The 25,052-nt window shown below is 42.2% G+C and overlaps 1 protein-coding gene and 1 pseudogene across 1 annotated transcript in view; one reads left to right on the top strand and one right to left on the bottom strand.

Annotated features, from left to right (window-relative positions):
* Positions 1-25,052, top strand: part of SEMA3E (semaphorin 3E) — a 220,339-nt gene that overhangs the window by 98,801 nt on the left and 96,486 nt on the right. Inside the window, exons 2-3 of the mRNA XM_019487530.2 lie at positions 15,377-15,537; positions 24,569-24,628. Of these exons, the coding sequence (XP_019343075.2) occupies positions 15,377-15,537; positions 24,569-24,628 (221 nt within the window). The remainder of the gene's footprint in view (positions 1-15,376; positions 15,538-24,568; positions 24,629-25,052) is intronic.
* LOC132250478 (U4 spliceosomal RNA) lies at positions 17,003-17,134 on the bottom strand (annotated as a pseudogene).

The raw sequence follows: 25,052 nt of genomic DNA on the forward strand, positions 1-25,052 counted from the left end.
TGCCTTTCTATATCAAGAACAGTCTGTCAGGAAAGTTTAAATATATTTTTAAGCCAAATGAGCCAATTCATTAAAACTAAAACTTTTCACAGTACAGTCTGTTTAAATGAAATTAGCAGTTTCAAAAAAAAAAATGGTTTGAATATTGAAGTAGCAAATTTTCCAAATGAAAAAGTTGAAAACAATCTTTCATTTTAACACTTTTTTTCACTCTTTTATAAATTAACTTAAAAAGGAAGGTCTATTGAAAAATGAAACATTACAAAATGATTTAAACAAATTTTTGATCAAGTCTCTTTTTTTAGGATTTTCAATTAATGAACATTTCCAAGATTTCAGCATTTTGGCTCAGTTGGAGATTTGATTTTTTTTTTTCAAGTCCCAGAAATTATCACAATGATTTCATAGATTTCATAGATTTCATAGACATTAGGGCTGGAAGGGACCTCGGAAGATCATCGAGTCCAGCCCCCCGCCCAAAGGGCAGGAAGTCAGCTGGGGTCATAGGATTCCAGCAAGATAAGCATCCAGTTTCATCTTGAAGGTGTTCAATGAAGGCGCTTGAACAACCTCCGGCGGCAGGCTGTTCCAGACCTTGGGGGCTCGGACAGTAAAGAAATTCTTCCTTATGTCCAGCCTGAAACGATCTTGAAGTAGTTTGTGACCATTCGACCTCGTCATCCCTTGGGGCGCTCTGGTGAACAAACATTCCCCCAGATACTGGTGGTCACCCCTGATAAACTTGTAGGTGGCCATCAGATCACCCCTGAGCCTGCGCTTTTCCAGGCTAAAGAGCCCCAGGGCTCTCAGCCTGTCATCGTAGGGTCTGCTTCCCTGACCTCTGATCATGCGCGTGGCTCTTCTCTGGACTCTCTCAAGCTTCTCCACATCCTTTTTGAATTGTGGAGCCCAAAACTGGACACAGTACTCCAGCTGCGGCCTCACTAAGGCCGAGTACAGGGGGAGAATGACGTCCCGGGATTTGCTTGAGAAGCATCTATGGATGCAAGCCAGCGTTTTGGTCGCTTTACTAGCCGCCGCATCGCATTGCAGGCTCATGTTCATCTTGTGGTCAATGATGACCCCCAAGTCTCTTTCTTCCGTAGTGCTAGCCAACATAGCACTGCCGAGCCTATAAGGATGCTGCGGGTTTTTTTTCCCCAAGGTGGAGAACCTTGCATTTATCGGCGTTGAACACCATCAGATTCTTGTCTGCCCACTTGCTGAGCCTGTCCAGGTCAGCCTGGATCACCCGCCTGTCTTCTGGTGTGGATGCTTTGCCCCAAAGTTTGGTGTCATCGGCGAACTTGGCCAGTCCGCTTCTGACTCCAGTGTCCGCATCATTAATTAAAATGTTGAACAGTATGGGTCCAATGACAGAGCCTTGGGGGACCCCACTGGTCACAGGACACCATGATGAGTGACTTCCATCATTTACTACCCTCTGGGTCAGACCCCGGAGCCAATTTTCCAGCCAGTGGATCGTGGAGGACCCAAGGTAACAATTGGCCAGTTTCTCCAAGAGGCGATCATGGGACACCAGATCGAAGGCTTTTTTGAAGTCAAGATATATGACATCAATCTCTTCTCCCTTGTCCAGGTGATAGGTCACCTGGTCGTAGAAGGAAATGAGATTGGTCAAGCAAAACCTACCCACAACAAACCTGTGCTGGCTATCCCTTGAGATGTTGGCGTCGGCCAGTCCATTAAGGATGGCCTCTTTAATAAACTTTTCTAAGATCTTCCCCGGGATAGAAGTCAGGCTGATGGGCCTATAGTTAGCCGGATCCACTTTCCTCCCTTTCTTGAAGATAGGTACCACATTGGCCTTCTTCCAGTCTTTAGGCACTACACCAGAGCGCCAAGAGTTTTCAAAGATCCGTGCTAGAGGCTGGGCTATGATGCTTGCCAGCTCCTTGAGTACCCTGGGGTGAAGATTGTCAGGGCCGGCTGACTTGAAGGTATCCAGCTTCTCAAGATGTTCCTTCACAAAGTCAGCATTAATGGAGGGCAGGGGATCACCCTCACCCGGACTTCCCGGCCCTGTAGCGGGCATGGGCGTTCCATGGGGCTGATGAAAGACCGACACAAAGTACCTATTTAATAGGTTGGCTTTTTCCTGGGCGTCAGTTGTCAGTTGCCCCATCTGGTTCAGCAGGGGTCCAATGTTGCCCCTGCTTTTCCTCCGACTCCCCACATATCTGAAAAAGGACTTTTTATTGTCCTTGATGCTCAAAGCTAGCTGGAGTTCAGTTGCAGCCTTGGCTTTCCTGGTCTGCTCCCTACAGGACCGGACCAGTGCAGAATAATCCTCCTTGGAGGTGACTCCCATCCTCCATCCTTTGTAGGCCTTTCTTTTTAGCCTCAGGAGGTCTGCTAGGTCCCTGGAGAGCCAGGGGGGCTGCTGTGCCCTCTTGCTGCCTTTCCTCCGAGATGGAATAGACTTAGTTTGTGCATTGAGGATCGCTCCCTTGAGGAGCAACCACTTTTCTTGAACTCCCCTCTCCCTGTGGTCACAGTCCCTTAGGGCCTCACTGACAAGCCTCCTGAGCTTGTCAAAGTTGGCTTTCCTGAAGTCAAGGACTTGCGTGTTGCTGACCGACTTGCCAGCTTTTCAGCGGATGGTGAAGGTGATCAGCTCGTGGTCGCTGTCACCCAGCTTCCCATCGATCACTAGGTCACCGACTAGGTCATCCCCAGTAGCCAGTATCAGGTCGAGCAGCGCTTTGCCTCTCGTTGGCCCATAGACTTCTTGAGTCAGGTAGAGGTCATCCACGCACGAGAGGAAGCTCTGCGACTGCTCAGATTTTGCTGAGCGATCCTCCCACGAGATGTCTGGGTAATTGAAGTCACCCATGACAACCATGGTCCTGGAGCAAGCTGCCTCAGCCAGTTCCTGGGCAAACTCCTGGTCAAGCTCAGGACTTTGGGTGGGAGGTCTGTCATAGACTCCCACCATTGTGTCCCCTGTGCCGTGTTCCCCACGGATTTTAACCCAGAGGGTCTCCAGCCGTCCACCCTGGTCGCCAATATCGGCTTGCAGGGACGCGTAGCTTTCCTTAACATAGAGAGCTACACCCCCGCCCCTTTTCTCTACACGATTCCTCCTGTACAGGGTATAGCCATCTATACCCATGGTCCAGTCATGGGTGGAGTCCCACCAGGTCTGCGTTATCCCTATGACATTGTAACTGTTTGCACTGAGCAGGAGGATGAGCTCCTCCTGCTTATTCCCCAAGCTCCTGGCATTAGTGTACAGGCAGGCAAGTGCCCCCTGGGGGGCTCCTTCCTTGCCCACAGATTTTACCAGGGCTGGGGCAGGGGTGGGCTCCCTGAAGCGCCGTGATCCGCTGGCTTTGCAAGGATTGCTCAGCGGGCCAGCAGTGGCGGTAGTCCCCCCGTCCCCCAGCGGGCTTAGTTTAAAGCCCGGTGGAGCAGGTCAGCCAGTCTGGCTGAGAAGAGCCTCCTCCCTAGGGGAGAGAGGTGGAGGCCATCTCTTCCCAGCAGCTCGCTGCCTCTCTTGCCAAAGAGCAGGCTGTGGTCATGAAAGCCAAAGCCTTCCTGACGACACCAGCGCTGCAGTCTTTGGTTGACCACATAGATCCTCCTGTCCCTTCTCAGACCATAGCCTGAGACTGGGAGGATCGACGAGAACACCACCTGTGCCCCCAGACCCTTAAGCCCTGCTCCCAAATCCCTGTAGCGCCTCATGACCTGGCTGGGAGTGCTCTGAGCAGTGTCATTGGTGCCCACATGAATAAGGAGCATGGGATAGTGGTCTGTGGGTTTAAGGAGCTTTGGGATCCTCTCCGCAATGTCCCGGATGCGGGCCCCTGGGAAGCAGCAGACTTGCCGGGCTAAGGGGTCGGGGTGGCAGATTGGCCCCTCAGTCCCCCTCAGGAGGGAGTCTCCCACAACAAACACCTTACGTTTTGTCTTGGGGAGAGCAGGGGCGGGAGCTGCAGTGGGGCCCATGTTGCCTGTGGGGGCTTGCAACTCAGCAGGCTCTGCTGGGGCAGCAAGAGGTGCGTACCTGTTTCTCAGTTCTGGTGGGGGAGGGGCCTTGGTGCGGCGGGCCTTAGGGCCCTTGACCACCTTGGTCCATGCCCCTGGCTGGACACAGCAGGAGGTCCCAAAGTCCTCCTTTGGCGACTTTGCCTAACTTTTACATCAAATTATGACTATTTGTTTATAAATAAATGATGAACACAAATGTTCGGTATTGTGATTAATATACAGTACCAAATAAGTAGTGCTCAGAACATAGGGTTTCCAGTTCCCAACTTTTTCACAGATGATGAGTGGTCTGAGTAAATGTTTAGGACCAGTCAAAAGCCCATTGACATGATGGAAAGATACTCACTGATTTCAGCGAGCTTTACATCAGACCTATTATCTCTTATTTAAACTCATTTCCTCATTTCTGAATGTAGAAAACACTTCTTTCCAATCAATATCTCACTGTCTCTTCTCCAAGGTAGGGTTGTATTTTATTATGTAGTCTTTTGCTGTGTGTTTGTGAAGCAGTAAACACTGGGTACAGGTAGGTATTCATTTCACCCAGGAAATCTTTCCAGGAGAGGGAATCTACAGGTGTTCAGACTGCAGCTACCTGCTCTCCTCTACTTTCTGTACCTTTACCAGACTGAGATCCCAGTCGGATAAGTGGGCAATGGAGGCAAGGAACAGCTTCTCTTTTGCTCTGCTCCTGTTGCTGTGGCTTTCTGGGGCGTGAGCAACAGCCACTCCTCCACTTTGTTTCTCGTGCCCATGGGGAGCGTTGTCCTGCTTCTTCAGACCAACTCAGACCAAGAGGGGTGCATCCAAGAATTCCCTCAATTTCTCCCAGTGTCACCCTGGAAGACCTCCCTTTCTGCCCTGACCATAGCTGCTGATGATGATAAGGATGTTTCAATGGCACTATTCTGTTTCTGTACTATACATGTCTTGTAAAGCAGGCATCCATATGAGAAACTGCTGTTTTAAAGCCAAGTAAATGGTACCATAAGGACAGCTGTATGAACAAAGAACATAGTGTCCTAAGAAGGCCGTTACGATTCTTCCTTTAAAATTATAATGCACACACCCCTTAAAATAAAGATGTCTTTTCAATCCAAAAAAGAGTAACATATTGAATGAAGACTGAAGGTGCCTAGACTATGAAATGAGATAGGACAGGGTAATTTTGAATCTAGATTTCAAGGGCATACAGGTGTTACTTGTAATATAGAGAATATCATTCAATTTTTTAGGCAGATTTCTACTGTTTTGGCAGGATTCTTCTTCTAAAGCATCTAAAGAGTTTAGGGACTCGCATCACATTTTGGGAACTGTGCTTCTAAAAGATGTGGAGTCCTTAGAAATAGGGTGACCATACATCCCGGTTTACCTGGGACAGTCCCCGAGTCTGTAGGCTGGTCCAGTATGGTTGGTTAAAAATCTCAGGCTGGAGTCCAGCAGGGAGGTAGAGCAGCATAGTGCATCAGCAGAGGCACTGCTGCAACTGCAAGGGCAAGGAGAGTGGCTGTTAGGGCTGTGCAAAATTTTGCCGGCTGTTTCATTTCGATGCTGTTTCAACTCATATTGAGCTCAAAACAACCTAATAAAAAATGAAACAAAGGGTTTCAAAACAGTCTTGAAATGAAACAAGGGCAGTCAAAACATTTCAAGAGTTTCAAAATGTTTCAAGTTTCAAAGCTGAAGCTTAGCTTGCTTGCAGGGAAACAAAGTAAGGAGAGGGAAGGGGAAGAAGGGGGAAGGACTGCTCTGATATTGACTGTAGCTGGCCAGTGACTGTGATCCTTCCCTGAGGCCCCTTCCTATTCCAGTGCTCTGGGGGAGGGATGGAAAAATAGCATAAAAAGCAGCATTGTTTGAAGTGAGCTGCTTTCTGCCTTGGGGTCAGTTACTGAGCTGTGTATTGCAGCAGCTCAGCAGCATCAGACAACAAAGGCTACCATTCATTTCCTACTTGCTAGCTTAGCAAGTGGAATTCTTCAATACCTTTAGCTTTCTATACCCTTTTATTTTATTATTATATTAAATGATTCCTTTCAATTTATTCCTTCTGCAAAATCCTCCATTTTGACTCTTTTCAAGTCTGTGCTCTCTCTCACAGTGTGCATTCTATTCACTGTGCAGGGAAGCACAACATAATGATATTGTATATTATAGTATAGAATTTATATAAGAACACATGCATACGTTTACATATTTTTATTTTATTTATTACATAAATACATACATACATTACATAAATACAAATACATATATAATTATCTACATATATTTCATAAATCAGATGACATTACACAAGAAAAGACAGATTTTCCAGCACACCAAGGCAAAGACAAGACACTATCAGACACAGTATGAAGTGTGCTGGAAAGGCAGCTGGCAAGCCTTCAGGAAGGGGCAGAAGAGGGGGTAGAGGAAGACCTGTAAGTCCCCCATCCCCAAACTGAGATGCAGACTCTTTGCTACAACAAGCAGGCATGAGGCTTCCTCTAGTTCTACAGGCAGCAAGGAGAGGGGAGCAGTGCTACTGTCTGTGCTTGAGTCTGCATCCCCTCCAACTTGGTGTCTCCTATGTATTTTCCGTCAGGGCACTCCATACTGAAGATATTGTTGGCAGGTTTTGTATGTCTTATCCTGGCATGAACTGGATCCATCCAGTTTGTTTTGGACTGATGGAAGTTGGCTTCTGGTGATGAAGTTAGCAAAGTTCAGTGCTTGTTTGAATTTACAACCACTTTTCACAGATAAGTCTATGAACTGCACTTCAGCAGCCTCCTAGGTACAGAAACTCATGGACTTAATATAGACATTGGAATTTTGACACACTCCAACCTGCCAGACATCTGACTCCCTAGGTACCTCTGCACTTTTACCTACACTGCTACACCCCCCCTCTCCACCTCCCACCATAGCCTGTCCCTCACTCCCTGACACCTCCATTTCCATTTTCACTGACTGGCTTTCTTGCCTGCATTGATGCCAGGCCAGCTTCTGGCTTCTTTACTGTTTCTTCCGTCCAGGATCAGCACACACACACAGCAACTGCAGGTGCTTCCTCAGCCTGACGAAGGGTTTTTCAACCCAAAACCTTGCTAAGATATATTTTTCTAACTATTAATTTGGTCTGCTAAAGATACCAGATTAGATTGACCCAAAGGAAAGGACCTTTTCTGCCAATGCCATGTCCTTACACCAACACCCCTGAGCAGAAAGACGCAGGGCCCTGGGCACATCTAAGCCCCAGGGCTGGGGCTGGCAGGGAGAGTTTTCTGGAAACTGCTAAAGAAGAAGCTCCTGTAGGAGAGGAAAGAAAGGGTCTGTGACAGTTTGGCTGCCTGAGATGTTGCTGATGCTACTGTGCTGCTGCTCACTAAGTTATTATTTTACCTATTGTTATTTAAAGTGGTGGACCAGACTGAGGCTGTAGGGGAGGAGGAGACCTCATTGGGGCACACTAATGTGTTGTGTAGAGGCTCCAGCACCAGTGAGGGTGCACCTACACACACACACACACACACACACACACACACACACGTCACATGTCATGAGTTTTGGGAGGTACAGTTTCCCAGAAACCCCTGCATAACCCGGGAGGCCTTCCCTCCCTTCTGTTTTCATTTGACTCAGTCAAGAAATGACAAAGCTATAGGCAGTTTTGTGCTTCCCCATTATAGCCTATGGGCAAAACATTGAAACAGTATCAAAACAATGAAACAGTTTTCATGAAACAAAATGGAACAATGCTTCGAAATGAAACAAAATGTCAAAATGAAACACTGTCCCATCAAAATGGCAAAACGGAACTTGAAACGAAATGGTGCTGCTTTGCACAGCCCTACTGGCTTTATGGTCACCCTATCTAAGATGACATATTTGAAATTCCTACATTCCTTGCTCCTGCACAGCAGCAGTGGTGCCTGCACACCTGCCTGCCTGGTGCACCATGCTGCTCCACCTCCCCACCCAGCTCTGGCCCAGGACTTTTGACCGGGGCTGACCAATGGAACTTGGAACTGTCTCAGCCAAACTGAAATGTATAGTCACCATTCTTAGAAAAAAAACCTCACTGAAGGTTACTGGTAAAGGCTCATTTTTGTTCAAATATATGGCTTCTGGACATGCCCTGGAGAATAATATGGAGAGGAAAGGAAGTCAAAACTGTTTTTAATAGAATTTGGGCTTCAGATAAATGTGGGTAAGTGCATTTTGAACATATTTTAGCTGTTGCTCCCTATTTTACAGTGCTCATCAGAAATAGGTGAATGGGAAAAGTATGAAGAAAGGGATTTTATAATCAGCTATGAAGGCTTAAGGAATATACTCAATGATTTATATAATCCATAATACTTATGTGACCACTATTAGCTGCCTAATGTTGACATACCTTCTCCAGTTACTTAAGTTAACATGAACTCTGTCAAGATTTGCAATCTCAAAGTGAAATAGCAGAAGCATTTTAAATGTCTCAATTCTTCAACTACTAATATTTGAAAAGCATTATTGACTTTTTCAGATGTTTCAAATTTATGTTCAGATAGAGTCTCCCTCTCTCTCACTCTGTTTTCCAAGGTATTTAGCATTCCTACCACTTTGTAGCTAATTAGATATATACAGGTAGAACATGGGGGGAAAATGAAGACGGAAAAACTGCTTTCAGTGAAATGCTTCCTTATGGTGGTTAACAGTAAGTTTCACAGATACAAACACTAATCCTATACATGAGTACATCTCTGACCTGTTTTTAAATGTAACTCAATGTAAAAAAGCTGAGATTCTTCCTTAAAATCAGTGTATAATGTACTTAAATATAATTTATCACAGTAATGTCCAAGACAATTATCTAATTAAATTGCCCTTAAGAAACAGGCCTTGATTTAGGGGGTTGTTGGTTGTACCTGTGTTGGTCTAAGGACATAGGCAGGCAATGTTCTTTGGGTAGTTATATCTTTTATTAGGAAAAAAGTGACTCTGCAGAGTCTTCCAAAGCCTGAAGAAGGGTGTTTGCTCCTGAAAGCTTGGAAAGAACCTTTTTCCCAACTATTTAGTTGACCTAAAAAAAGGCCTTGATTTATGTATTATTGTGCATACACGCATCTATTAAAGCCAGAGATTTCTGGGACATTTTCAGGGAAACAAGATTACGTCAGCACAGCCTACATGTAGCCAAAGAGATGAGAACTTGGAGTCAGATTCTTACCAGGTGGAAAAATTGGTATAACTCATTTAAAATTAGCAATTAATTGCAGCTGAGGATCTGCCCCCTCTTATACCACTATATACCAAGTCATTCTAAAGTAGTTAGGTCATTGAATTAGAGCAGATCTCTACAGGGACAAAATATTGCTTGTACATGGTGCCATTCATTTTTATTTATAGACACTGTGCTTAGTAAAACACTTTTGTGCCTTAACTTGCACTCTGTAGTGTAACAAAACTTTTAAAACTCACTTATGGAATATTATATCAAACTGCATCTGCTGTGAGTAATTGATTTGGCAGAAAAGCTAAGCTGAAAATTCCCTTTCATCTTTCTATTTCTGTCCTTCTCAGTTTCCCTTCTTTTTTGCTTTCCTTACAATGCCTCTTTTCTCTTTCGTTCTGTTTTTTGTCACGTTGATGGTTCCTGATATCCTTACATAGGCTGTCAATCACATGCCATCTCATCCAAGAGTGTATGTCCCATGAAAGTGACTTGAGAGAGATTATTTTTATCCATCCTTTCAAAGGAAATTCAATTTAACAGTCATTTTGAATAGCATAAAACCCTAGCTTATTTGGTGTCTTCATTTTAAATGAAAGCAACAGATTCTTTTTCTGTCAAAACACAACATTGCTCCAAAGAAGAATTGAACCCTTCTTAGATCAGTAATAAGCATGTAGTGAGAGGTACACCTTAATAAATCAAGACCTCAAGAGACCAGCCTGTCTGTGTTTGATCAAAAGAGTGCTGGGTTTATTTGAACCATATGTACCTTCTAAAACTTAGAGAGATTTATAAATCTATTCTTCCTACTGTTCAATTATTAAGGTATTAAATATAATTGAAGATATTTTAAATTAATAACTTTTGGTAGATTTATCCAATAGAAATATTAGTCTGTGATTTTTTTTTAATTAACAAAAATAACTGCCTTTGAAAAAGTTAGATAATGATTATATAGGCTGTGTTGAGTCACCTCCAGTCTAGAACAATTTAATGCTAATATTTTTATGTTTGCCCTTTAATTCTTATAGAAATAATTGTAGATGAACAGGTGGCATGACACTTGCTATTCTGAACCGCTTTGTCCAGTGAAAAGTCCTAACACTAATGATAAATAATATGTAACAAATAACTAATAAATATAAAAATATTGTGTACCTCTTCATCTGTGCAGCCCAAAGTGCTTTTCTCATGTCAATACTCTGCCTGAAGTTAAAGATCGGTTGTATGAACCAAAGCTACTACTCGTGGGATCATAATATGCTAGGAACCAGAATTTCTGTTGGTATAAGTCGATGCTTTATGTGGATTTATACGAGAAATTCAAGAAAAAATATCTGTCCCATATTTGCCTGCAGTATTTTCTTTCTCAGCCAGATGTTGATGAAGGACGCATTGGGGATGCTGATGTACATTTTGTGTGGCCTGAAGCATATTGTACAGCCTAACAAAAGCTTCAGAGAAGGGAGCCCTTGGTGATTACTGTAGGTGATGTGGTCATGAAGACTTGGTTTGATCACTTGCCAGCATTTACTATCAAGCATTGAAATGAGTCCAAAACCAAGTAAGATATAAAGAGCTAACAATCCATCACTGTGCAGGAAATATCCAGCTAATTGGAAATAAGTGTAGAATCACTGTAGGAAGCTTGATCTTAAAACTCTAACAACAAAGAACCAACATCACTAGCTGTGAATGCCAATTCATTAAGAGCATGTTCTGGAATAAGAAATGCCTTTTAAGTATAACCTAAATACTGGATTGTTAGAGAGTCCCTCTTTCTTTTATTGTTAATGACAAGACCTCCTTTGGTATTTCCCCAATCCATAATGTTTCTGCATCTGATTCTTTCCCCCACTTATATTGGTATATGGGCCTTTCCTCAAATGTTTTGATGACACATTGATTGGGCTTCAGTTCAGTTCCAAAATGAGGAGTCAGTTTTAAGTTACAGAAGTTTAGTATCTCTGTAGGCAAGATGAGACATAGTATCTACATTTCAGGCTTCAAATCCTACTTCAGGTTTCACATTGAATATAATAAATTCAAAAGAAGTGTCAAGAATATTGATTCACCCGTGAACCAAATCATTCATGGATCTTGCTAACCCATTCTTCAAAGGGACTAATACATTCCCCACATGAAGCTTGCTAGTCAGGCCATTGGCCACTTCGAAAGCAGAGATTGGGTCCTGGGATGGGAGTTAAAGGTGAGAGGAGAGCAGAGGAGCTTCTGGGAATCTGATACTCCAACTCTGGTCTTTTCTTTGTTGTTGTTCTTCCCCCTCTCAGTCAAGCTGAGAGGTAAAGGGGGTAAAATCCTTATTTCTATTAACTGAAAAAGTAAGTACTTTGACTGACTCTATTTGTTTTTGTGTATGGAGGATTGTAACAGTAACATTCAGCATTCCCATTGTCCAAGATTTTATATGCCAGATGTGACATTTTGGGTTTGGGGTTTTTTTTTTTTTTTTGTGATTCAGTCCTTTTTTTTCCCAGTACAGGATTTATTTAAATGAAAACTTAGGGGTTCTGCTATGAAAATTAGCCAATAATGTAGCTATCCAATACATTCTTTTGAGATTTTGCTTCAAGTATTCATCTGTAGCCTTCATTTAAAAGGAGCAATTTTGACTACATAGTGGCTGCAGTGCAGTACAGGCACCCTTGAGGATTGGTGGCCATCTAAGTGTGGCAGCACAGGGCTTAGCGGGGGCTAATTTTTTTTCTATGCTGAGCTCCACTGACTAATTAAGGTAGATGAGCTTAGTATAAAGATTGCTTGGGTGCCTCTATAGACCTCTGCCATCATTACTGTGACCAGGGGGTAAAACTGGGGGTAAATTAGGAAGGAAAAATGATATTGCTAATTTATTAGCTCATATTCAGTAGCACAAATTTCTGTTTTCTTTCTCCAGGAAGAAAAACGTCTGCCTCCTGTTACCAATTTTACCAATTTTATATGGAATATTGACAGTTAAAGGTCCTAACCTTGTCAGATTGATACAGGCATTTGTAAGAACATATTTTTTAATCTGGGTAATGGATGACACATTGTGATACCTGTGAATAATTATCTTCTCTTAAGTATCAGTGAGTTGAAAATGAAGAAGGCTGGCTGATATTACAATCCCCATCCAGCTTGCAAGAATGAAATGTCCAGCAAAGACAACTGACTCTAATAGGTTTGAGGCTGACTAGATTTAATTTTTAATACTCCCTTGTCTACAAGACAGGTGGCCTAAGCACTGAAGTTAATTTAATGGGTCATTTACATAAGAACTTTTAGATTCATCGTTTGTCCTAAAAGTCTTTCCTAATCTCTCATTCTTGGTTTCTCTCCCTTCCTGTTTCCATCTTTGTCTTCTTGACATGAGGAAGGAGTCAGTGGATTTGGGAATTCACTTGTACAGCAAGTAGTAAAAATCTAAATTCATTAATGTTCCATGGTGATTTGCCAAATTCTTGTAAAATCTGCCCAGCTGTAATGTTTATAGGCCATAACTAAGCTGACAGTTGAAGACATAAAATGTCATTCAAATGGTCTGCTCATATTACAGGGATTCTGTAGATTACAGTATATAATCTATTACATTATTGTTCAGGACAGATGGCAACATCAACCATTACCTTTTGCTGTAAAGCAGTCCTAGCAGGCCACCATACGCACTTGACATGTTCAGAGTCCCAGCCTCATTTGTCAGTGCATCACATCTGGAAAATATCTCCAGCGGAAGTATGTTCTCCAGAATTAGGTAAAGTGGGAGGTGAACCTGTGTTTCTACAAGGTTTAAAAGGGAAACCAAAGATTTTTATGAGAGGGCAAAAGAGATGAACAATCGACTTTTGTGTCTGTAGTGATGTAATGTTACGTAAGACATAGTGACAGACAGCTCTGTCACAACCTCCCCTTCCTCACGCTTCCCTCCCTCCACTTGACAAAGTAGTGTTCGGGACCATAAAAGGACATTCAGCCTTAACAATGGAAATCTGTGTAGATGGTCTTCACTGATAGTTTGACTTTTTTGAGTTAGTTATTTGTGTAAGGACAGTTGTATTGGTAATGTACTTTTAGTATGTTTTTACCCTTTTTAACCATTGAAGAATAGTTGGAAGAATAGTAGTTGAAAAATCCTCATGAAAACTGCAGGGACTTGCTCATAGAGAATATAACATGGTGTGGGTTTACTAATAGCCCACAGCATCTTATTAAAAAAAAAGGGCACAGAAAGGAGTAAAATATGAATCACTTTAGAGGTGGGTTCATTACAAGAAAGAATAAATGGTAATGAGATTGGCCTGAATATTTGCCAATGTAGGACTGAAAGCAGATGACAGACTTCAAACTGAACTGGCTATGTAAAGCAGAGAGCTGGCAGGATTTCTTTCTTCAAATACTATAATTCTTTTTATAAAATGTAATCTAACAACTTCTAATTGCTTTAAGGCTTTGGTTATTAAGTGAAGTGTTATAGTCAGTTTAAGAACATGTAAATACTAAAACAGTTGTTTCTTTGTCCAGAAAAAGCAGTGAAATCCTGGCCCTGCAGTAGCAGGAATATAGCATTTTTATTTAAAGATCTCAAGGAGCTTACTGCACTACAGTGGACTAACCAAATATTATTCAACTGATTTTACTCATAGCCAAAGTGAGGCACACTGAGACGGATGGCACTCATGGAAGGATGGGAATGGAATCTAATGGGCCTTTCATGTACTTGTCTGTGCTAAACACTAAATAATGCATCCACCTAGAATAACTCCTGCTGTCCAAACAGGGAGTATGATATCTATGCAGAACTCTGTGAGGTGCAGGTTATGGAGAGAGGCCATTCTCATAGACACCTATACTGTTTCATCATGAGGGAAGGTCCTGCTTAACTTGATGCTCTTTTCTAGTGGTTTGGATACCCACTTAGGGACTCCTAAGCTAGTCCCTTCTCTTAGGACTATTTTACATGTAAACACCATATTTTCCCTTAAACTAGTCTCCTGCAGGAGCTCTGTCTGCTCTTTATTGCTGTTGCTCCCAAGGACTTCTTTTTTTGCTCATTTTTGTTAAGGCCTTCATCCAGCAGACTGTCTTTCAGCCTTCCCTACTTGCTGCCTACTGCCTTATACAATCCTGGCCATCTACCTAGAAGTTGGAGAGGCTTCTCTGCTCTTTGGTTCATTTTCTCCCCACTGTCAGTAGTGACCTGTAAGGGGTACACAGGGATGCACATGCACCCCCTGAGCGCACCGGAGTACCCCCTGACTGGCCGCACTCACCACTTAGGTGATGGGCAGGAGGGGCACGCAGGAGTACCGGTCAGGGGGTCCACCAGTGCTGTCAGGGGGTACACCCATCGGACACAGCGATTCCCTGTCTCATGATTGGCTGCAGGGGATCCCCCCTCCCCCAGTTGCTGACTGGTCTCTGGGGGAGCACATGCCCCCTCCCCCCGACTAATGCGGCACCAGTCACCCATACCCATTGTCCCAATGGGTCTCATTTTGAGTCATCAGGTTTCAGCCCCATGACTCTGGGACTTACTACTTCACTTTAGGAAATGAGCTGAGCCTGAGTGAAGAGGTCAGCTTATCTCACAACAGATATCCAGAATCACTAGCCACTTCTGAAAATATTCACATGTGCCATCCAGGGCCTGTACTGCTCTCATCGATTTCAATGTCAACATGTCTTCTGAACTCAAAGGGAGCAGTGATGGGCCTAACTCTGAAAAAATACAGGTGAAAGAAAGTATTGCATACACTCATGTATGATCGTGCAGTTAACAGACCTACAGTTTGGTGGGAGCGAATGGAAGACAAGAAGAACATCGCTTCATTCCCTTTTTTCCATTCATACTTAATGTACTAAAGAGTCATTTCCTTTTTCTGAGAGAACTTTTTTGTTTTGTTTCATGATATATTGAGCACAGAATACAATGTGCTCAATACAATACAAGATCCACATGCAGATCTTCTGGAGCGCACAATAGTTTTGGAAATTATTCCCAGGTGTTCTGTGTCTCTTTAATGCTCAGAGCTTATAAGATTAAGATGATATTAATGTACCAAAACTGTTTTGCTCAATTCCCTAGGAAGACATGAAAATGAAGTCATGAAACTAAGCTGTTTGGTATTTATCGTGCACACTCTGGTTGTATTTCAGAGCTCTGGGATTTAAACAGGACATCAATCTTTCGTAGCCCATTTGGATATCTTGGTCTTCATGTAACGCTGCTGGATGAGTATCAAGAGCGACTGTTTGTGGGAGGAAGAGACCTTGTGTATTCCCTCAGCTTAGACCGAGTCAGCGAGAACTACAGAGAGGTGCAGTAACATAAGATATTATAAGTTGTATGGCATGGTGTTGTGTATGGCATATTTTTCTGGGACCTGGAAGGACTGGTGACTGGAAAAAAGATACTAAAGTTTTTTACATTTGCAAGAACACTGTCAGGTTAAAAATACACTTCTCTTTTGAAACTTTTCAGGAAGGGGAGTTTAGCTCCTGTTACTCCAAGTAAAACCCAGCATCATTCTGATGGAAAGATATGAGTCAATCGGTCTAAACTATGCCACTTACAGAAAACTGAGTAACTTAGATCAATTCTTCTGTGAGCTTTTTGAATGTCTGTACTTAGCCAGAGAGAGAGAATTTCTGAACTTAAAAAAAAAAAATTTACTATGCTTTGTATAATGCTGAGTACCATTTCCCTTATACAATCAAGAAGTCATTTCTCCCCATTGTTTGTATGGCCCTTTTGCACAGAAACAGCATGGGGAAAAAAATTACAAATAAACTCACAAGTGGGAATAGCAGTATGGAGCCTGGAACTACTTTTTGCTCATTGTTAGTGTAACCCTTCTGCTGAGCACCTGTCAGCAGCAACAAGGACTGGATTCAATTTTAGGGGTACTAAATATATTTTACCTTGGCTTGCCCCCCTACCCAATGTACCTGGGAAACACCTAAATGAATCAATGGGGTGTCAATAAAACCAACAACCCTTCCCTTGCAAGCAGTGTAAACACAAACTTCAAATTTATTACATGGAATAAAGAAAAAACAAAAGAAAGCACTAACTATAAATTTAAAACACTACAAACTACAAAACAAGGTCTGTAGGTGGTTTCTTCTTGGGGAGGCTTCACCCATACCAAGGCAGTCTGGGAACTACCCCCAAAGGGTAGTTCTGGGGGCCTGCATCCCTACACCTGCCCTTCAGCAATGGGCTGGAGAGAGGGACCCACTTTGGACAGTCCAGTGAGGTGCTCCATGGATCCACTGTGCTGTAGGAAGCTGCTAGAGACCGTGGGTCCTTCTGCATTGCAAAGGCCCCCTTGTTGCTCCCTGAAAAGCTGTAACACTGATCTCCATTTTCACATGGTCACTTTGAGGGGTTAACTGCAGTTTTCATCGGCATATCACACCTCAAACTCTAGTCCTAATCTCAGCTCTGCGGGGGCAGGAAACTGCAAGAGAACTCAAGGAAGTCAAAGAAAAGATAGGTTTATCTTGTGGGTGGAGAAGGCCTGTCTTGACCTGGGCCTGAACTACAACTAGCGCACAACCACACCGCTTGGTTGGGGCATAAATTTGGGCCTGGACAAACAACAACAAGTGCCCAAGCTTCCCCCTGGCCCAAATCTTCCAGCTGAACCTATGACTGGGGTTCAGTCCCACACGTGGGCTGAAATGCAACAGCAGTAAAACAGCAAAAAGGGCCCAGGCTTATGGCTGCAGCCTGGACATGCAGTCTCAGCTATACCACCATGCTGACACATCACAACCCCCAACACAGGGACCAGTGACTGCCAGGTCCCTATTTCCTGGTCAGTGTGCACTAGGAAAAAGTTTTCAACTAGCAATAATCGCGCCTGGGATTAACCTCATTGGCTGTGATACTGCCACTCACTCATGGCATCATCCAACTCAAGGCTTGCACGGCCAAAACTGCAACAAGGCACATAGCTGAATGCTGAACCCAAAAGAAACTGCAACGGCAACTAAAAAATGCCAGGCTCTCAGCCCTGGCCCAGAGTGTGCCAGGAAAATGGCCAGGCTCCAATCTTGGCTAGTTTTCTGTAGGGATTGATGCCCACCCCACCCACCCACAGCATCATCCCACTCAAAACCCAGACAAGTAAAAGGGGAAAGAAGGAGAGAACAGAGGTCTCAAGCCCTGAGACAGACTTTTTCTCCCTGTACCTGAGGCTTTCCCTTCTCTTTATTTCAGTTTGCATCTCCAGTGAAGAGGGGGGCAGACAGTCTCCACCTCCCCATGGGGATCAGGCTTTCTGGCTCCCATTTCAGCTATCAGGTTTTAGCAGTCCCAAGAGAAAAGAAAAAGAGCGCAAGCCCAGGTGGCCTGAGCCTTAAATAACTTTTCTGCCCTCATCACCTGGTCCTAACCAGAAGCAGGCATCATTTGAGCACTGCTAATGCAGACCAATCATTTCAGAGTTGGTCAGCACTCCCGGTGAAGTGGCCAGTTACCAAACTGGTTGCAAAGGTCCCTTGGAGGGAATCTTAAGACAATGGCCTGGACACAATGAGGGGGATAGGAGGTGAGTCTCTTCAGTCCTAGAGGATGCAAAATATACAGCCATAAAATCAGAACACACTTTACCACACACAACCCTAAGTGTGTGTGTATGTGTTATATCAGTTTGACTAGATGTCAAATCACCGGGCATTTATACACACATACCTTTTTCTCCCACGATGTGCCAGAGTTCTGCCGCTTCGGAGCAGATGTGATTAATTCAGTCTGCTCTGCTTGCAAGTTGATATGCACTGTGCTGTGCCACATGCAGTGGTATAAGTGGTGAAATGTGCATCAGCACGCAGAAAATGGTGGTGGTGTGCTTTTGAATTAAAGCACCTCCAAAGTGTTTTAGTTCAAAAGCGTGCCGCTGCCATTTTCTCAGCGCTGACACTCGTTTTGCCACTTATACAACTGCAGGAGTCACAGCGCCAGGTGCTTTTCAAAGTGCTAACACTGCAGTGCTTGCACTTGTAAAAATGCCCACTGTTTAAAAACCAACCCAGATAAATAGTGATTAAAATTACCATTTGAAAGCTGTGGTCTGGATGAACAGAGATTTGATGGTTTATATCCCATTCGTACTGGAAAAAGTTGCACGTGACAATGAAAGCCCAGGTGATTGAAACACTGTCTGTCTAACCAGAAAGGCCTGATTATGGTCAAGCATGAAGACTGTACTTCTTGCTGACCCCCTGCCTAAATTGAAAGGAAGTTGACAGGACAGTGTGAGGAGGCTTGCTGGACTACAGTCCATGCTGCAGTCCTGCTCTGTAGTTTCATAGTTTCATAGTTGGTAGGGTTGGAAGGGACCTGAGCAGATCATCAAGTCCGACCCCCTGCCATGGCAGGAAAGAGTACCGGGGTCAAACGACCCAGGCAAGGTGTTCATCCAGCCTCCCTTTAAAGACCCCCAGGGTAGGAGCCAGCACCACTTCTCTTAGAAGTTTGTTCCAGATCCTAGCCGCCCTGACAGTGAAGTAGCGCATCCTGATATCCTTTTACTGGAATCATATTGTTTGAAAATAAATACATGAAACCTCATTAGAGAAATATCTGTAACTGATTTCTACAAGGTGCCATCCCTCAGGGGAAGAGAAGTGATTCACTTGCTCACAGAGGTGATGTAAGAATCTGTTTATAAATTGAATTAAATGTTGGAACTCCTAAGAATACAGTAACACATACAGCCTCAGGGACTGGGCACACAAATAAGTGACCTCAAAGTAAATAAAGGCAGGGATTTACAGTGTATTGCAGAGTTGCCAAGTATGTGGGGGCCTGAGGGCTCTGGTCCCCTTGGAAAGAGGGCTGTCACCTGAAATGCATAAAATTTTCCATATGTCCATCATCTTAGGCCCCCTCTTCCTGGCAAAAATCAAAGTCAGGGCCTATGGTGTGTTGACTATTCTAGGCTGTTTGTGTGCATGCTCTTATCCATGGTAAGTGAAACCTAACCCATGATAGTCTAACTGTCAGTGAAAGAGCTAAAAAAGAGTAGTTGATGCATTGTAAATCTGTGCCCTTGTTTTTTTCACCTCATGGCAGCCTAGCCTTATAAACTCTTCATTATTTATCTGCTATTAGAAATGGGTAAACTCATATTCCATCTGATAGGAGTTGCTCCTGTAAAAAGGGAGGGATTAAAAAAAATGGTAAGGAAGTAGCTTGTTCTATAAAATAAACCCATTTTTCAGTTAACACTAAATTGTTAAAAGAATAAATGATCGCCTAGAACACATTATACTTCTGTTTGACTGCCTTTGTCCCATCTGGACATACTTTGCAAGTTTACTGCTCTCATTCTGCTGCCAATAGAAGAAAGATATTTATGCTGATACTCCCCTCTGCCTTGGCACCTGCCTGCAGTATGCAACAAATTAGTAGCAGGTCTTTTTCTTCTTTTAATTAGGTGCACAAGATGAGAAACTGCAATTTAATAGTGTCTGACTGCATATGTTTAGAAACATGACCTCACCGGAGCTGAGCTTCTCTGAATGCAAATGTCATGGGTTCATTCACTTCTCCTGTTAAATATCCCAGTATTGGTCATGGATTTTTCACTCGGAGGTAGATAGGACAAAACTGAGAGATGTCCACCACAGTGGGTCACACAACTTCTCATATGAACAAGTTGTAGAAGTATCAGTATGATCTTGACATATGAGAAATTTAGTGTGAAATCTGAGAGAGCTAGTTCACTTATTCCTACCCAAGGATTCAGCAAGCTATAGCTAAGGATATATTAATGATCTATTTAGGTTTACTTCAACTTTCAGGTTGAAATCTTTTATTTAATCATATAAGAACTTAATTATAAATCCACAAGAAAAGAATGATCTCTCCCAACCTGAGACTTACAGGGAGGTGGGAAAGAGGAAGCATAGTCTGCTCCTGCCTCTGGCAACCAGGACAAGTCACCAGAAGCAGCAGAGATTATTTTGTGAAGTTGGTAATTATGGGCCAGGTTTCATAAATAAGTCTGAATCTTTGGTGCCTTGAACAACCATTTCTGAGTGGTGCTGCAGTGTTGTCCAAGTCTTCACAGTGTGGAATATGAACAGGATTTTTATTAAGTTTGACCATGAAATTGAGATGTGGGGATTAACATCAGAAATTTAAAAAAACAAAACAAAAACTGTTCCACATCAGAAATACATCATACAACAAACCAATAATTCTTTAAAATATTCAACTCTGATGCACGTATTAGGAATCCCTCAGAGAAAAGCAGTAAAATACTGGATGGATATAAAGCACATTTTATTTTATGAGTCTTGTTGACTGCCAAAGTAATCCAACATATGTAAAATAACTTAATCAGTGGTAAACTTGAGGAACACATTCTATAAAACCTACATTTAGAGACTGTTTTTGTTCCACAAAGCTGAGTTTTCTCAACAAGTCAAATATCAAGCATTCTGCCCTGTGGTTTACAGTTTTCCTATATATATTATTGTTTATTTATGAATTTTGATTTCTAACCATCAAAAATGCATGCATTTGTTATCTTGTGCACCTTTTATACCATTATACCTGATGGAGTTAAAAACAGCCCAAGGTCTAGGAAGAAAGGCTAGTCTTATGATTCAGGTACAGGATTGGGACTTCAGGAGGTCTTGGTTCAACCCAAGCTGTGCCTCAGACTTCTTGTGGAACCATGGCCAATTCATATACAACCACAACCTAATCCGCCTCAGAGGCACTTAAGTTTTAGGCATCTAAATCACTGCAGACAATCCTAATACATTCTGTGCAACAGTCATCAAGCTGTTAGAATACCTAGGTTCCTTACATGTCTCTATTCTGACCTTCCGAGCACGTTCCAAAGTGGTCATCTACCTCCACTTATATTCTGTTGCAGTTCTAATTGACCCAGAAGTGTGTAAATTCTGTGCAAATAGCAAATTTTAGGCCATAGAAAAGTCATGATTAGGAGCGTTCTGACTGAGGAAGAGGCAGCTGAGGCATCTTTTGGCCTAATAGCCTAATGGCTAGCGTGCTTATCTGAAGATTTGGGGACCCCAGTTCTATACCAGTGGTCACCAAGCAGTGGATCTGAACCACGTGTAGATCTAAGAGCCTCTTGTGGTAGATCTCAGAGCCTCTTAGAGTTGATGCCAGGCTGGGGTGGGGGGCTGCATGCCCATGTGCATGCACCCTAGCCCATCAGGTCAGTCTGTGGGGGAGGGAAGGAGTGCGGGCTAGATTGAGGCCCCCACAGTGAAGGACAGTGCTACAGAGGCAGGAGCAGGGGTAAGTTGAGTGGGGCCCCAGCCACGTGGGACTTACCTGCTGTGGAGGTGCACCCCCAAATATTTTTTTCTCCCTCTGCCTTGATCTCCCCCCCTCACTTCCCACCCCACAGACTTACCTGCTGGAGGGTGGTAAATGGAGGGTGGCAGCAGTGCACGGTAGATCTTGGTTTTCATTTAAATGCCAACGGTGATCTCCTAGTTAAAAAGGTTAGAGACCACTGTTCTAGGCCGTCCTCAGACAGAGAAATTATGAAGTTGCATCTCCCTCTTCCAGCAAAGTGACCAAACTACCAGACCATGGGTTAGGAAGGTCTGAGAACACTTTCTACCACTTTGGTTCTTGCTGGGCTACTAAGAAGCCAAGAGTCACAGGAGTAGGAGACCACTCAAAGACTGTCACGCTGTGGCTCACTGACGATGGCACTGGCCTGGGAAGCATGAAGGTTTAGGTCCTTGCCCCAGTCCCAGTGCTGTTTATGTATTTTAGCAAATGCCCATTTGATTCAAAACGCAGAAGCAGCATCAGGAACGAAAGCTTAGAGCTATTTATAAATGTCTTGGTTGTCTTGGTACTGCTTTTTTGCAGCTGGTTCTACATATTTTATGGTTTCACCAAAGCCTACAAGCCCTGTAATGATTCAGGAGTTCCTAGGAAAAGAAGCTTGTAGTTCTGCCCCTTCCACTTCTGAGGGAGGGTGAGTGATCAGCACCTCATTTTTGAGCAGTGCCTACTTTTACATCCCATTCCTTTTGAGAGACACCTCTATGCACATTTCATCTTTGTAGAAAGGCCTGTAGGAAAAATTGAAATAAGGCACAATGAAGTATTAGAACAACCTGATAAAGGAAGTAATAGATTCTCCATCTCTTGGTATCTTCCAGTGAAGGACTGGGTGCTCTTCAGGAAAATAAGTTTTAATAAAACAAACATTACGTTTTAATCCACCACAATTTATTGGGCTCCGTACAAGGATAATTGGGTGAAATTCAAATGTTCTGTCAAATTCAGGAGATCAGACTAGATGATCTAATAGTCTAATGGTCCTAAACTCTCTACATCTAAAGCTCATACTAATTCCCCATACCAGCCTTCATTAGACAAGTCATCTTTCATTTTGGGGTTACTGAATAAATGGGGAAGCTGTTTTGAGACATTAAGTATGATTCCAGGTCTAATTAAAACATTTCCTCTGTCTGGATTTACTAAGAGTGGTTGTCATCAGTGTAGCCTTATAATCCAAAGTGTTTATTACTATGAAAATAATATTTTAATTTCACCTTTCCCTACCTTTCCAGCTCAGTGCTAGCAGCAAGATTCATGTGACCTGTAAAAATAATGCTGTGCTAGATGAAAAGCATCACTAAAGTTTAAATTAAAAAATATGTATCAGATGATGACTCATAATGATGATAGTTTTTGAGTAATTCTGTTCAAACTTCAGGTCAGGCATGAAGACCAATGAAGTGTGTTGTATATATAATGTTATTCTAGTTCACATGCACTGAAGGAACCTCTCAACTATAAACATTGCCATCATGCCAAGAGACTGTAATCCTGGCAAAATTAAGTCTGTAGTCATCATAAGTAACTCTATAAACATCAAGAAAAATAACATGTGCTAGGTTAAAGGCTACCATTTACATCCAATTAGAATCTGTCTCTACATGTAATGCAAACAAAGCCTATATTATCACTACTAAAGAAAAATCAACAATTAAATCTAGGCAATTAAAAATAGTGGATGTATATTGTAGAAATACTACATATTTACATATTTGCTATCACTTTATATGTAAATAAATGACAAATAGGTCAACCCGTGCAAAATGGCATCTCAACTAAGAAATCTTTGCATGGATGTTAATATTAGAAACAATGAAGTAGATGAGTTTGTTTGAAGAAATAAGGTAACATAAGCTGGTCCCTGTATGTGTTCTTCATCTTGTTAGATGTAGTGAACATGTTAAAATTAATCTTGACTGGTAGAATGGGGAGAAAATCTAATGTGGTGCATCCATATGAATTTACTGTCAGACATGACAAGTTCAGTCTCATAGATCAGGCTTCTCTTTTTTAATAAAAAGGGCAGTCTCAAGAATGCATCTATAAAGTACAAGAGATTATTTAAGCTATAAGTCTTTTACATACCACATATTTTCAGACTCTTGCATTTAAGTGCACTATGATTGATATCCAGGATTTCTAAATTTTCCCCGTACTTTGGATAGTTTATAATTAGTGTTATTTTTTAAAATTTAATGAAACTAGGTTAACTATATTACATGAAACTAAACAGAAAAATAATTTTATTTTAAAATTATTTTTCAGATAAAACAACACTGTGATAGGCTAGCTTCATGTTGGCATACACTTGCTATAATATTCTTTGATATTATCTGTTAATGTCCAAGCACAAATTTTATTTTCTTTTTGTTGAAAATGATATAATCAAAATAGAGACATTTTTGTTTTAACTTATTAAAGTTTAGAGAAATGAAATCATCAATCTAGTCTGTTCAGATCATTGTTTTACATAGTTTTCACCTGTTCAAACCATGCAAGTGAAGTGAAATGTAAGATTCTGTACCTCAGGTAACTGGAAAACAATTTGTCCCATTTGGTTTTTCTTATAATAATTGACTATATCGCGCTCATGAACTTAATGGCTAAACTTCATTTACTTCAGTGAGAGCATAAGTCAGAACAGTTCTTAAATAAGTATAAAAATGGTCCAGTATGTGGGTTCTTTTTCAATTCAGAAGGTTGATATTAAGTTCAAAAGGTGGAAAGTAAGGAAAAATATGCCTCCTTTTAGATTTGAACAATGAACCTCCACAGTCAAAAACCTGGCACAAAATTGGACGATTTGGCTTAATAACTTAATAACTGGCAATTGATGCAATATAAAATATAACAGAGTACTGCCACTTAGAAAATATCAGTGAAAATTGTATAAAGAATTTTTTTTCACAAACATAGAAGAAAAGCTAATTTATCTGTCTGCAATGATATTTATATTAAATAATCTCTTCTCTTTTTTTATTTTTTTCTAGATACACTGGCCTAGTACACCCCTGCAGGCAGAAGAATGCATAATTAAAGGAAGGGATGCTGTAAGTATCATTAATTACAAATCTGTTACATCTAATTAGACATGCAGCCAAAACAGAAATTTGCCTTGAACAGGCATTTATTTCTAGCAGTGAACATTTCCCTGGTCTGGGGAAGCATAGGGAGCATTATCCTGCCACTACACTCCCTTCCCAGACTAGGGGAGTGTACAGGCATTCATTCTTGTGAAAGACTCTGTCTTGTAGGGGAGGTCCTCTAGGTGTGAACCAGGCCCTCTAGGGCTTGTGTCCCCTGGGAAATTTATTGAACACTTGTATGCTTATAGTTTCTACCAGGAGAACAGTGATTCTCCAGATAGAAACATAGCATCTATACTTGGCCTTGGATTTAGGCATCCATCAACTTCAGAGTATTCAAAATCCAGTTCTATTAAGTAATACTAAAACCAAAAGGGCCCAGTTTAAA

The sequence above is a fragment of the Alligator mississippiensis genome, chromosome 4 (genome assembly GCF_030867095.1).
Source record: "Alligator mississippiensis isolate rAllMis1 chromosome 4, rAllMis1, whole genome shotgun sequence".
In the NCBI taxonomy this organism is placed as follows: Eukaryota; Metazoa; Chordata; order Crocodylia; family Alligatoridae; genus Alligator; species Alligator mississippiensis.